Below are 13143 nucleotides of genomic sequence, written 5' to 3'. Positions count from 1 at the left end.
TAAGTTGCAGGAGTAAAGTAAAAAGTGTAACAAATATAGGACATAAAATTTCCCATTTTAACCACTTTCAAGTATATGATTAAGTGATATTAATTATATTCACAATGTTATACTACCATCACCACCATCCATTACCAGAACTTTTCCATCATCCCAAGAAACTGCACCCCTTCATTAAGCATTAATTCCCCATCCCCCAATCTGTATTCTACCTTCTGTCTATGAATTTGCATATTCTAGTTATTTCATATAAGTGAAGTCATACAATATCTGTCCTTGTATGTCTGGCTTATTTCACCCAGCATGATGTCTTCAGGATTCACTCCTTGTCACATGTATCAGAACTTCACTCCTTTTTATGGCTGAATAATATTCCATTGAAAGTACATATCACATTGTGTTTTCCATCTGTTGATAGACACTTGGGTTGCTTTCACCTTTTGGCTCTTGTGAATAGGACTGCAATGAAAGCTGGTGTACAAATATCTATTTGAGTCCCTGCTTTAAATTCTTGGGGAAATTTATGGTCCATTACTGTTTCTTTGCTTGCTGGGGCTGTTGGCTTTTTCTCCCTGGCATTGTTTCCTGCTTCTGCACTGCATTTACATTGTTTTCCATGACTTGCCCACAATAGACCTTGTACTTTTAATTCTTTCAACACATTTATTAATGATTGCATTTTTTATTTCCAGAAGGAATTATTTAACAACTTGTGGAAAAGACGATAATTTTGTACCTGTTAGTGCAGTTACACACAAAATATAAGACTTGTCATAAGCTCACAAAATCAGAAAAACTCCTGATTTCTTTCGTTGGAGAAACCCATTGTTCCATCTGTGCCGCACACCTGATAAATGTGAAATGAGGCCAAAACTGGCTCTGCGGTGACAGTCCTTAACATGTTTATTGATTACCAACCACCGTCTACATTGGGGGAGGTGTGACTTGAAGGCTGTCCTTATCCCTGTCACATTCCATATTTTAAAACAGCAAGTTAATAAGGAGCGATTTTCAGTGTTATTAATGGCTGTCATCAGTGTAGCACATTCCAGTTCACAGATGAGTTTCACATGCATTATATCCACACATCATCACAGTGGCCCTTGGAGGCAGGTTTTTCTTCCCCGGGTTTGAAGAGGAAGAAACTGAGACTTGAATAACTGACTCCAAATCCTTGATTCTGCTACCTGTGCTGTCAGATGATACATATCTCAGAAGAGATATGACAGATGAAGAGTCAGGATTCACAGATATCCAGACTGGATGGAACAGTGGTCTGAAATCAGGATGAAGCATAAGAAAACTAAATGTTGAACTTGAATCCTGGGATGCGTACAGGCCCTGAAGCACTTTGTGGGTAAGAAGGAGGGGGAGAGGAAATGGGAGATTAAAGGGGAAATGAAACAGAATTGCAGACTTGTCACAGAGTGTTTTTAGGTCTGCGAGATTCTAAAAGGCACAGTCTCTAGGTGGAAGCTACAAGAAAGCCAATTTGAACTTACTTAAGTGGTGTGGAAGTCAGAATAATGGCTCCCCTACAATGTAAATGTCCTGATCCCTGGTATCTTGAATATGTTCTGTTACGCGGCAAAGGGGAAAAAAGGTTGCTATCATCAAGTAGGGAGATGAGATAGGCTAATCCAGGGAGGTTATCCTGGATTATCTGAGTGGGTTAGGTGCATTCACAAGGGTCCTTAAAAGTTGAAGAGGGAGGCAAAAGAAGAGAACCCGAGCGAAAGCATTGTGAGAAGGACTCAACCCAAAGTTGCTGGCTTTGTGACTAAATGGAGGAAGGGGCAAGGAAGTTGGGCAGCCCAAGAAGCTGGAAAACAGGAGCATGGAAACAGATTCTCCCCTACAGTCTGCAGAAAGAAACAAAGCCCTGCCAACACCCCGATTTTAGCCCTTGAAGACCCATGTCAGATTTGTGACCTATAGAACTGTAAGATAATAAATTCGTGTTATTTTGAGACACTAAATGTGTGGTAATTTCTTAGGGCAACAATAGAAATCTAACACAACAGGAAAAAGTACTGCCTAACAAATAGACCTGTCCAACAATGTAGTAAGTATTTTATGAGGTAGTGATATGTCTGTGACTGAAGATATTTAGCCAGAATGTAGCTCTGGACATGCTGTGGAAAGGATTTCTGCTTTAGGAAGTGGGAGAGAAAGCTGGCCTTTGACCCAGTTCATACTCAGAGTCTCTTCTAGGGAAATTTGGGGGAGATTTCTAAGAAGGGCCCTTTTCCTATAGACTGGCCTTCCTCAACCACATTTGAGAGTATTGCTCCTTAACACATCAGAACCTGGCCCATGACCACCTATTTCAGGCTGTTATCCCCAGATAAGGATATGGTTTGCATTTGGAATTTGTTGGGTAGGTAAGTTGGCTGGTTTTTAAGCTATTGCTTGGATTTTTGTATTTATTTGCTTTTTAAAAATATCTTCTGGGCAGATAAGGCTGATTAGGCAGAAATCGTTTCTCTTTCTGATCCCTGCACATTTTTTCTCATTTTCTTGCCTTCAGAATGTCATGAAGTAGGCTTGCTTTACACCCCGTGTTTTCATTTGGAGGGATAAACCAGTACTGGGAAAGAACTCCAGTCCCAGACCATAGAATTGGTTTCCTTTTTTGTTGATTTAATTTTGATTCTTTCTTTGGTATTACCTTTGCTTCCTGGAAGCTCAGTGACTGTTATTTCTTCCTGGGATAGTGTTAATATCGTCAGCTGAGAGATAATTATCTTTCCCATCAATACTCCCTCCTAAAAAATTCCTGAAGAACAGCCTGGATATGGTTGGATGGCTACATGATTATGTTCCGTGTTCCAGCATATTTGCAAAGCAATTGTAAAGCAAATTGGTTATTTACTGTTAGTAGGGAAGGCTTTTAAATTCTAACCTATTAACACTAATAATTAAATACAAACTTTTCTCAAGCTGCAAAAGAAAAACAAGGTAATTCACAAAACATCTATGCACTTTGTCTCTATGAAATGCACATAGATCCTGTGACCCAGCAATTCCACTCCTAAGAACACCCAACAGAAACTCATATGTGTCTTCATCAAAGACATATATAAGAATGTTCATGGTGGAATCATCCATGATAGGCCCAATTTGGAAACATCCCAAATGTCCATTGGTGTAGAATGGATACATCATGGTACTATGCATTCAGTGGGTTACTGTACAGTAATGAGAATGAATGAACTACATACAACAAAATGGATGAATCTCACAAATACACTGCTGAGCAAATGTAGTCAGACACAAAGTAAACACTGTGTGATTCCATTTCTTTAGAGTTCAAAAAAAAACAGTAACATATGGTGCTTGGAAAATAAGACAGTGGTTCCCTTGTGGGGGTGTGGGTGATGGTGACTGGAAGGGAACATCAGGGGCAGGCTTGGGGGGTCTTCTGCTCTGTTTTTTCATCTGAGTGCTGGTCACATGAGTCAGTTTATTTTACGAAAATTAATCGAGCTATAAACTCAAGACTTGTGCAGTTTGCTGAAGGTACCTTATACCTTAATTTAATATTAACCTTGACAACTTTAAAACTCATATTTTGTTGGGATAGTTACTGAGGGCAGGTTTTCATGATGTGTGTTCTTTAATAATTTCACTTTGCTAACTCCTGTCTTACTACAGACAATCCATTCCACACTAAAACTAATTAAAATTATTTGGGAAACTCTAAGGGAGAATGATGAACCAAAGTTGAGGATGGCCCCAGGTGCAGCCAATAACAGTGTTCATTGTCTGTAAAGAATTTAAAAACAATGGCAAAACCACGTAAAAGTCATTCTTTTTATTATCACCATGCAGAGACAATTCTAAACCACGCCACTGATAAAATACTTCTCCCCAAAAAAGATCCCTTGTTGGTCTAAGTCCTAAACAATTGCTGCAGTTAGTGTTAAGTTTTCATTTTATATATACATACACAAGTATGTGTGTGTGTGTATGCTTCAAATGAGCACTCTTGTATTACCTATCTATTATATTCCTTATCCTTTAAAAACACACCTGGACTCAGCCTTGTGTTCATTTCCATAGTAAGGTCTTTACTGTTTGGAATTGTTCGAGCTTGTTTCACGTACAGTTTGAGTCTGCAGTTCCTGTGGTGGTACTTCTTGCCGTTAAACAGTGGGATAAAAAATGAACAGTGATAGCACAGTGATTGTGAAAACAAAGAAATAGAACTTACATTGCTTCATTTCTGTCATTCTGTATGACTACTTGGAATATTTTTGTTTAAAATTTAAAACTAAATATGCTAAATATTGTTCATAGGTCACGTATTAAATTATGCCACCTCATGCCATGGAATAGTATGCAGACACTAAAAAGAGTGGCTGTTCATTTTTTTAAGTGGCTATTCTTTTTAATACTGATGATCTGTTTCTGTTCTATATGATCTCTAAGATGTTTAGATAAACAAAAGAAACAAGGTTAAGAAGAATTAATATTCATGCAAAAAAGAAGGTATGTATATGCTTGAATATGCTAAAATATTTCTAAAAGGACACTGGAGAAAGAGTTAATAATTGGTTACCTCTGCAGAGCTTGTACCTTATGATTTTTTTTTCTCTATTTACCATGTGCATGTTTTTAGTTTTTTAAAAATGCAAAAAAAAATTTTGGCACAAACCACATTATATTAGTAAGAGCTTAAATCACACAAAAAAGGAGATTGTCACTGTTAACCCCACCACCTCAGAAAGAGAGGTGTGTTCCAAGATGGTAGTGAAACTGTAAGGGAGAGTAGTTCTTGAAGACCCAGTCTTCGTGTGCACCTTGAGAAGCTGGGTAACAGCCATCCTTTGGAAGGTATGATGTTAATTCCAAGGTTCTGACCTTGTGTGTGTAAGATTAATTGGCAATACTTGGTAACCTTTCACCCCTGGAGGATGGAGCTCAGGTAGACCCAGGGACCTTTTAGGCCTTAGGTAGCTCAGTGTAGGTCTTGGTTAAGGAAAGGCGTGCACCCTTTGCCACCTAAGCTGCACTTTTGTGAGCCAAATGTTAAAGCTTTGAATCTGAGAAAAATGCACCCCTGTGTAAATTTAGGATTTGCATCCTGTATGATTCCCCAAAAGCAAAATGTAAGGAGGCCTACAAAATTTACGGGCAGTATAAAACTCGACAAGTACAATTAAAAGCAGATTGGAAACCAGTAAAAGGAGCTGTATGCTGGTTGTTAGTAGCTGTTAAAAACACCTGGGTTAAGTAAATTACTGTAGTTGAGCACAGAATTTAGCTTTGAATTTCTTGGCAAGAAGAAAATGGGAACATAGAGTATCGGGTTCTTTTTATTTGAATCCAGAAAATAACAAAGTTTTACCTACAAACATTTTCCTGATACTGAATTCAAGAAGGAAATTCAAGTACAGGTCCTTATTAAATACATAGGATGACTCAGGTCATTCTTAGAAACTATACTGACTCTTCATGGTGCATAGTGCCTGCCAAGGTATTAAACTTAGCTAGTTAAAATGTGCCAAACCTCAAAAAATAGAAAGTTACGTTTGAGTAACCTACCTCTCAACAGCTAACACCAAAGTCCAAATAGTATCATCTCTCGTTTGGACTGTTGCAATGGCCTTCTAATGGATCTCTACATTCTCTCTTGTTCTCTTCCAGGCCCTCCTACAAGCTGTGGTCAGGGGTGCCCTTTTGGAATACAGAGCTGATCATACCCTCTAACTGCCCCATTCCATCTCCTTAAAATTTCTGCATCCCATTGCTTTTAGGAAATAAGACATACATCCTCCCACTTCTGCAGCCACTCCTGCCACACTCTCTCCTTTTCTCTCTGTTCCAGCTATTTTGTAGCTCTTGTTTCTGGCCGTGCAACCTTTAATGTGCTCTTCTCTGAGGGAATGCACATCCTGCTTGAGCAGTCTCCTCTTTCTTTGGATCTGAACTGCATCACTGGAATCTCTCCTGACTCTGGAGTCCTGCTCTCCACTGTTTGTTCCCATGATCCCTCCCCCCTCCACAGACACACACACTGTACCTCCATTGGAGTAATGACTGCCCTGTCTGTCCTACTAATTCATAAGGCCCGTGAGAGCAAGGACAGGCTCAGCTTTTTCTCACTGTTGTATCCTCATCTCCGGACAGTGCCTGGAGTCTAGTTAGGGGATTGGCAGATATTTGAGGGAGAGAACTTTCAATCAGCAGCCTCTGATTACATCAAGACAGAGAGACTTCTCTCTGAAGCATAGTTTTGATCACATCACTTACTCGCACCAAAGTTTCAAGGGATCCCTATTTCCTATGATTAAAATCCACATGCCTCATCTAGGCCCAAGTTCTTGCAGTCTCCATAGTTCTTACATGGTAGCTAGAATGAATCACTGCAGGCTTCTGCCCACTATGCCCTTAGCCCTTCTCTGTGTGTTCAAATCTTGACCTGTGCAAATGCCTGTCTCAGCAATCTCTTAAATAACAACCCTGGTCAAAGGTAATGCCTGCCATTGTTTGAACCGAGTTCCTTTAACATGGTACTTGTTTTCTACCTGAATTACGATTACTTTATGTACGTCTCGGATATTAGGTGTCAGTCAAGTCCCATGTAGTGTCTAACATGAGCCTTCCATAGTGAGTACTAATAAAAATGCATTAAATGAGTGACATTTTGCATTATTGAGCATCTTTGTAAGCCAGTCTTCTCCAGGAACCATTTCCCCTCCAGATGCTGTAATTTTTAGTAAAGTTTCTGTTTTCATGTGCGTAACATGCCCAATCAGCTATAGATTTGTCTGTTCTTTTAAATATCTCTAAAGATTAGTGAATATGATTCTGATTCAAATACTATATTCTTTCAGAGACCTCATGGATCTTTTATTGCAAAGGTACAGTATTCTGCAACTGAATACAAGAAAGTAAAATGAAACAGATCTATGCAGCATGTCATTTCAAGGGAAGACTGCCAAATTAGCACCCTCTTAAAAAAAAATGATCCATGGGCCATTGAACTTGTTTCCAGCGAGGCATCTCCTCCCTACCTCCCTGAGCCACTCCTGCCAGAACGGAGGTCTTACCCTGATAGTTACTGCTTGTTGCCATGACTCCCGCGATGAGAGAATAATCCCCACTTCCACTTCCTTTCCAACAGGCGGATTTAAACTGCAATATTCAAGACGATGCTGGGGCTTTTTATGGTGTAACCAGTCAGTACGAGAGTTCTGAAAACATGACAGTCACCTGTTCCACCAAAGTTTGTTCCTTCGGGAAGCAAGTAGTAGAAAAAGTAGAGGTAAGTTGGCTTCTATATACCAGACCCTTCATTCAAGGGCGTTCCATGGCCTTTCCTCAACTTTCATTGGGGCAGAGAGTTTTACTTTTTTGATGTCTCCTCCTTCCCCTCCCTTTCTCTCCTTTCTTTTCTCTGTTACTTTTTAAAAGGTAAAATGATTTGAAAGGACCTGATAGAAGGCAAATAGGAAGTTCCATGCCAGTCCTCCTGGGTGTGCAAACCGAGAGGGGTATAGACAGGCCCGGCCACCTATCAGAAGCAAGGGGGTCTCACCCCACCCCTGGGTTCAAGGACACTTCCAGGCCCTGTAGCCAGCAATCAAGGCGTCATTCAGCTGATTGGCACCTGCCTTCCAAAACCAACACCTTAAGTTTGATAATGTTGTGTTTGCCATTTCTATTCTGTTCACTTTAATATGTTTATTATATATTGGGATCAGACACCTATTTATGGCTTTTATATGTCATGCCTCCATCCTTTAAAAAATGTATGTCTGTTTTATCAGAGTCAGTTGCTTTGTGTGATAACATATATAGTTGGCATTCCATTTAAAGTTGTATTTTCCAATGCCTTCTATCCATTAGCCATGAACCAATCAGTCTATGTTTAGTAAGCAGTTTGTATTTGCAGTGGCCAGTGGCCATGGACATTGCAGGTCCAGGATCCCAACCTGACTGTAACAAAGACACTGTGTTGAGGAGTGAGCGAGAGGATGAATTGGGGTGGGGGTAGGGGTTGGGGTAGAAGACCTGTTTTGTAGACCTTGGGTGCCTGAGGATTTTGCATGCTGCAGGCCCTCAGAGCTTCCTGAGCACAGGAAGAGCTTCGTGAGAATGATGTTAAGGAGGGTTATGCCAGCAGAAGGAATATAGGTGAATTGACTACCTAGACAGCTTGCGGTGACATGAGCTTTACGAAAATTGGTGGCATTGGGAACCCACTAAGACTTTTTGAATGAAACTTAGAAAGTGATGGGATATTAAAGATTAAAGAAGAGGAAGAGTCAAAGATCACACCCACATTCTGTCCTTGGAATGACAATTACTGCCACCAGCAGAGATAAGGAAAATAAGGTATTCAAGATATACAGAGGGGAGGCGGGGCAAGATGGCAGACTGGTGAGCTGTATGTTTTAGTTACTCCTCCAGGAAAGTAGGTAAAAAGCCAGGAACTGCGTGGACTGGACACCACAGAGCAATCTGTCTTTGGGCATACTTCATACAACACTCATGAAAACGTGGAACTGCTGAGATCAGCGAAATCTGTAAGTTTTTGCGGCCAGGGGACCCGCGCCCCTCCCTGCCAGGCTCAGTCCCGGGGGAGGAGGGGCTGTCAGCTCCAGGAAGGAGAAGGGAGAATTGCAGTGGCTGCTCTTACCGGAAACTCATTCTACTGATTCAAACTCCAACCATAGATAGACTGAGGCCAGACACCAGAGACTCTGAGAGCAGCCAGCCCAGCAGAGAGGAGACAGGCATAGAAAAAAAACAACATGAAAAACTCCAAAATAAAAGCAGAGGATTTTTGGAGTTCTGGTGAACACAGAAAGGGGAAGGGCGGAGATCAGGCCTTGAGGCGCATATGCAAATCCCGAAGCAAGGCTGATCTCTCTGCCCTGGGCACCTTTCCTTAATGGCCCTGGTAGCTTTGTCTATTAGCATTTCAATAACCCATTAGATCTCTGAGGAGGGCCGTTTTTTTTTTTGTTTGTTTTTTTTGTTTTTTTTTTTTTTTTTAAATCCTTTTTGCTTTTTCTAAAACAATTACTCTAAGAAGCTCAATACAGAAAGCTTCAAAGAATTGAAATTTGGGCACGTCAAGTCAAGAGCAGAACTAAGAGAGCTCTGAGACAAAAGGCAATAATCCAGTGGCTGAGAAAATTCACTAAACAACACAACTTCCCAAGAAAAGGGGGGTGTCCGCTCACAGCCACCATCCTGGTGGACAGGAAACACTCCTGCCCATCGCCAGCCCCATAGCCCAGAGCTGCCCCAGACAACCCAGTGTGACGGAAGTGCTTCAAATAACAGGCACACACCACAAAACTGGGCGTGGACATTAGCCTTCCCTGCAACCTCAGCTGAATGTCCCAGAGCTGGGAAGGGGGAGCAGTGTGAATTAACAGAGCCCCATTCAGCCATCATTTGAGCAGACTGGGAGCCTCCCAACACAGCCCAGCAGCCCAGAACTGCCCTGGGGGGACGGCACTCACCTGCGACATAGCACAGTCATCCCTCAACAGAGGACCCGGGGTGCACAGCCTGGAAGAGGGGCCCACTTGCAAGTCTCAGGAGCCATACGCCAATACCAAAGACTTGTGGGTCAGTGGCAGAGACAAACTGTGGCAGGACTGAACTGAAGGATTAGACTATTGCAGTAGCTTTAAAACTCTAGGATCATCAGGGAGATTTGATTGTTAGGGCCACCCCCCCCTCCCCGACTGCCCAGAAACACGCCCCACATACAGGGCAGGCAACACCAACTACACACGCAAGCTTGGGACACCAATTGGGCCCCACAAGACTCACTCCCCCACTCACCAAAAAGGCTAAGCAGGGGAGATCGGGCTTGTGGAGAACAGGTGGCTCGTGGACGCCACCTGCTGGTTAGTTAGAGAAAGTGTACTCCACGAAGCTGTAGATCTGATAAATTAGAGATAAGGACTTCAACTGGTCTACAAACCCTAAAAGAACCCTATCAAGGTCAGCAAATGCCACGAGGCCAAAAACAACAGAAAATTATAAAGCATATGAAAAAACCAGACGATATGGATAACCCAAGCCCAAGCACCCAAATAAAAAGACCAGAAGAGACACACCTAGAGCAGCTACTCAAAGAACTAAAGATGAACAATGAGACCCTAGTACGGGATATGAAGGAAATCAAGAAGACCCTAGAAGAGCATAAAGAAGACATTGCAAGACTAAATAAAAAAATGGATGATCTTATGGAAATTAAAGAAACTGTTGACCAAATTAAAAAGATTCTGGACACTCATAGTACAAGACTAGAGGAAGTTGAACAACGAATCAGTGACCTGGAAGATGACAGAATGGAAAATGAAAGCATAAAAGAAAGAATGGGGAAAAAAATTGAAAAACTCGAAATGGACCTCAGGGATATGATAGATAATATGAAACGTCCGAATATAAGACTCATTGGTGTCCCAGAAGGGGAAGAAAAGGGTAAAGGTCTAGGAAGAGTATTCAAAGAAATTGTTGGGGAAAACTTCCCAAATCTTCTAAACAACATAAATACACAAATCATAAATGCTCAGCGAACTCCAAATAGAATAAATCCAAAAAAACCCACTCCGAGACATATACTGATCACACTGTCAAACATAGAAGAGAAGGAGCAAGTTCTGAAAGCAGCAAGAGAAAAGCAATTCACCACATACAAAGGAAACAGCATAAGACTAAGTAGTGACTACTCAGCAGCCACCATGGAGGCGAGAAGGCAGTGGCACGATATATTTAAAATTCTGAGAGAGAGGAATTTCCAGCCAAGAATACTTTATCCAGCAAAGCTCTCCTTCAAATTTGAGGGAGAGCTTAAATTTTTCACAGACAAAGAAATGCTGAGAGAATTTGCTAACAAGAGACCTGCCCTACTGGAGATACTAAAGGGAGCCCTACAGACAGAGAAACAAAGACAGGACAGAGAGACTTGGAGAAAGGTTCAGTACTAAAGAGACTCGGTATGGGTACAATAAAGGATATTAATAGAGAGAGGGAAAAATATGGCAAACATAATCCAAAGGATAAGATGGCCGATTCAAGAAATGCCTTCACGGTTTTAACGTTGAATGTAAATGGATTAAACTCCCCAATTAAAAGATATAGATTCGCAGAATGGATCAAAAAAAAATGAACCATCAATATGTTGCATACAAGAGACTCATCTTAGACACAGGGACACAAAGAAATTGAAAGTGAAAGGATGGAAAAAAATATTTCATGCAAGCTACAGCCAAAAGAAAGCAGGTGTAGCAATATTAATCTCAGATAAAATAGACTTCAAATGCATGGATGTTTTGAGAGACAAAGAAGGCCACTACATACTAATAAAAGGGGCAATTCAGCAAGAAGAAATAACAATCGTAAATGTCTATGCACCCAATCAAGGTGCCACAAAATACATGAGAGAAACATTGGCAAAACTAAAGGAAGCAATTGATGTTTCCACAATAATTGTGGGAGACTTCAACACATCACTCTCTCCTATAGATAGATCAACCAGACAGAAGACCAATAAGGAAATTGAAAACCTAAACAATCTGATAAATGAATTAGATTTAACAGACATCTACAGGACATTACATCCCAAATCACCAGGATACACATACTTTTCTAGTGCTCACGGAACTTTCTCCAGAATAGATCATATGCTGGGACATAAAACAAGCCTCAATAAATTTAAAAAGATTGAAATTATTCAAAGCACATTCTCTGACCACAATGGAATACAATTAGAAGTCAATAACCATCAGAGACTTAGAAAATTCACAAATACCTGGAGGTTAAACAACACACTCCTAAACAATCAGTGGGTTAAAGAAGAAATAGCAAGAGAAATTGCTAAATATATAGAGACGAATGAAAATGAGAACACAACATACCAAAACCTATGGGATGCAGCAAAAGCAGTGCTAAGGGGGAAATTTATAGCACTAAACGCATATATTAAAAAGGAAGAAAGAGCCAAAATCAAAGAACTAATGGATCAACTGAAGAAGCTAGAAAATGAACAGCAAACCAATCCTAAACCAAGTACAAGAAAAGAAATAACAAGGATTAAAGCAGAAATAAATGACATAGAGAACAAAAAAACAATAGAAAGGATAAATATCACCAAAAGTTGGTTCTTTGAGAAGATCAACAAGATTGACAAGCCCCTAGCTAGACTGACAAAATCAAAAAGAGAGAAGACCCATATAAACAAAATAATGAATGAAAAAGGTGACATAACTGCAGATCCTGAAGAAATTAAAAAAATTATAAGAGGATATTATGAACAACTGTATGGCAACAAACTGGATAATGTAGAAGAAATGGACAATTTCCTGGAAACATATGAACAACCTAGACTGACCAGAGAAGAAATAGAAGACCTCAACCAACCCATCACAAGCAAAGAGATCCAATCAGTCATCAAAAATCTTCCCACAAATAAATGCCCAGGGCCAGATGGCTTCACAGGGGAATTCTACCAAACTTTCCAGAAAGAACTGACACCAATCTTACTCAAACTCTTTCAAAACATTGAAAAAAATGGAACACTACCTAACTCATTTTATGAAGCTAACATCAATCTAATACCAAAACCAGGCAAAGATGCTACAAAAAAGGAAAACTACCGGCCAATCTCCCTAATGAATATAGATGCAAAAATCCTCAACAAAATACTTGCAAATCGAATCCAAAGACACATTAAAAAAATCATACACCATGACCAAGTGGGGTTCATTCCAGGCATGCAAGGATGGTTCAACATCAGAAAAACAATCAATGTATTACAACACATTAAAAACTCGAAAGGGAAAAATCAATTGATCATCTCAATAGATGCTGAAAAAGCATTTGACAAAATCCAACATCCCTTTTTGATAAAAACACTTCAAAAGGTAGGAATTGAAGGAAACTTCCTCAACATGATAAAGAGCATATATGAAAAACCCACAGCCAGCATAGTACTCAATGGTGAGAGACTGAAAGCCTTCCCTCTAAGATCAGGAACAAGACAAGGATGCCCGCTGTCACCACTGTTATTCAACATTGTGCTGGAAGTGCTAGCCAGGGCAATCCGGCAAGACAAAGAAATAAAAGGCATCCAAATTGGAAAAGAAGAAGTAAAACTGTCATTGTTTG

General features: G+C 40.4%; 1 protein-coding gene across 4 annotated transcripts in view; it reads left to right on the top strand.

Moving 5' to 3' along the window:
• Positions 1-13143, top strand: part of TEAD1 (TEA domain transcription factor 1) — a 279289-nt gene that overhangs the window by 245814 nt on the left and 20332 nt on the right. For all 4 annotated transcript variants that reach the window (XM_037839922.1, XM_037839921.1, XM_037839920.1 and 1 more), the window contains one exon: positions 7133-7273. In XM_037839922.1, the coding sequence (XP_037695850.1) occupies positions 7133-7273 (141 nt within the window). The remainder of the gene's footprint in view (positions 1-7132; positions 7274-13143) is intronic.

The sequence above is a fragment of the Choloepus didactylus genome, chromosome 6 (assembly GCF_015220235.1).
Source record: "Choloepus didactylus isolate mChoDid1 chromosome 6, mChoDid1.pri, whole genome shotgun sequence".
NCBI lineage: Eukaryota > Metazoa > Chordata > Mammalia > Pilosa > Megalonychidae > Choloepus > Choloepus didactylus.
This window is presented reverse-complemented; position numbering and strand designations above follow the sequence as displayed.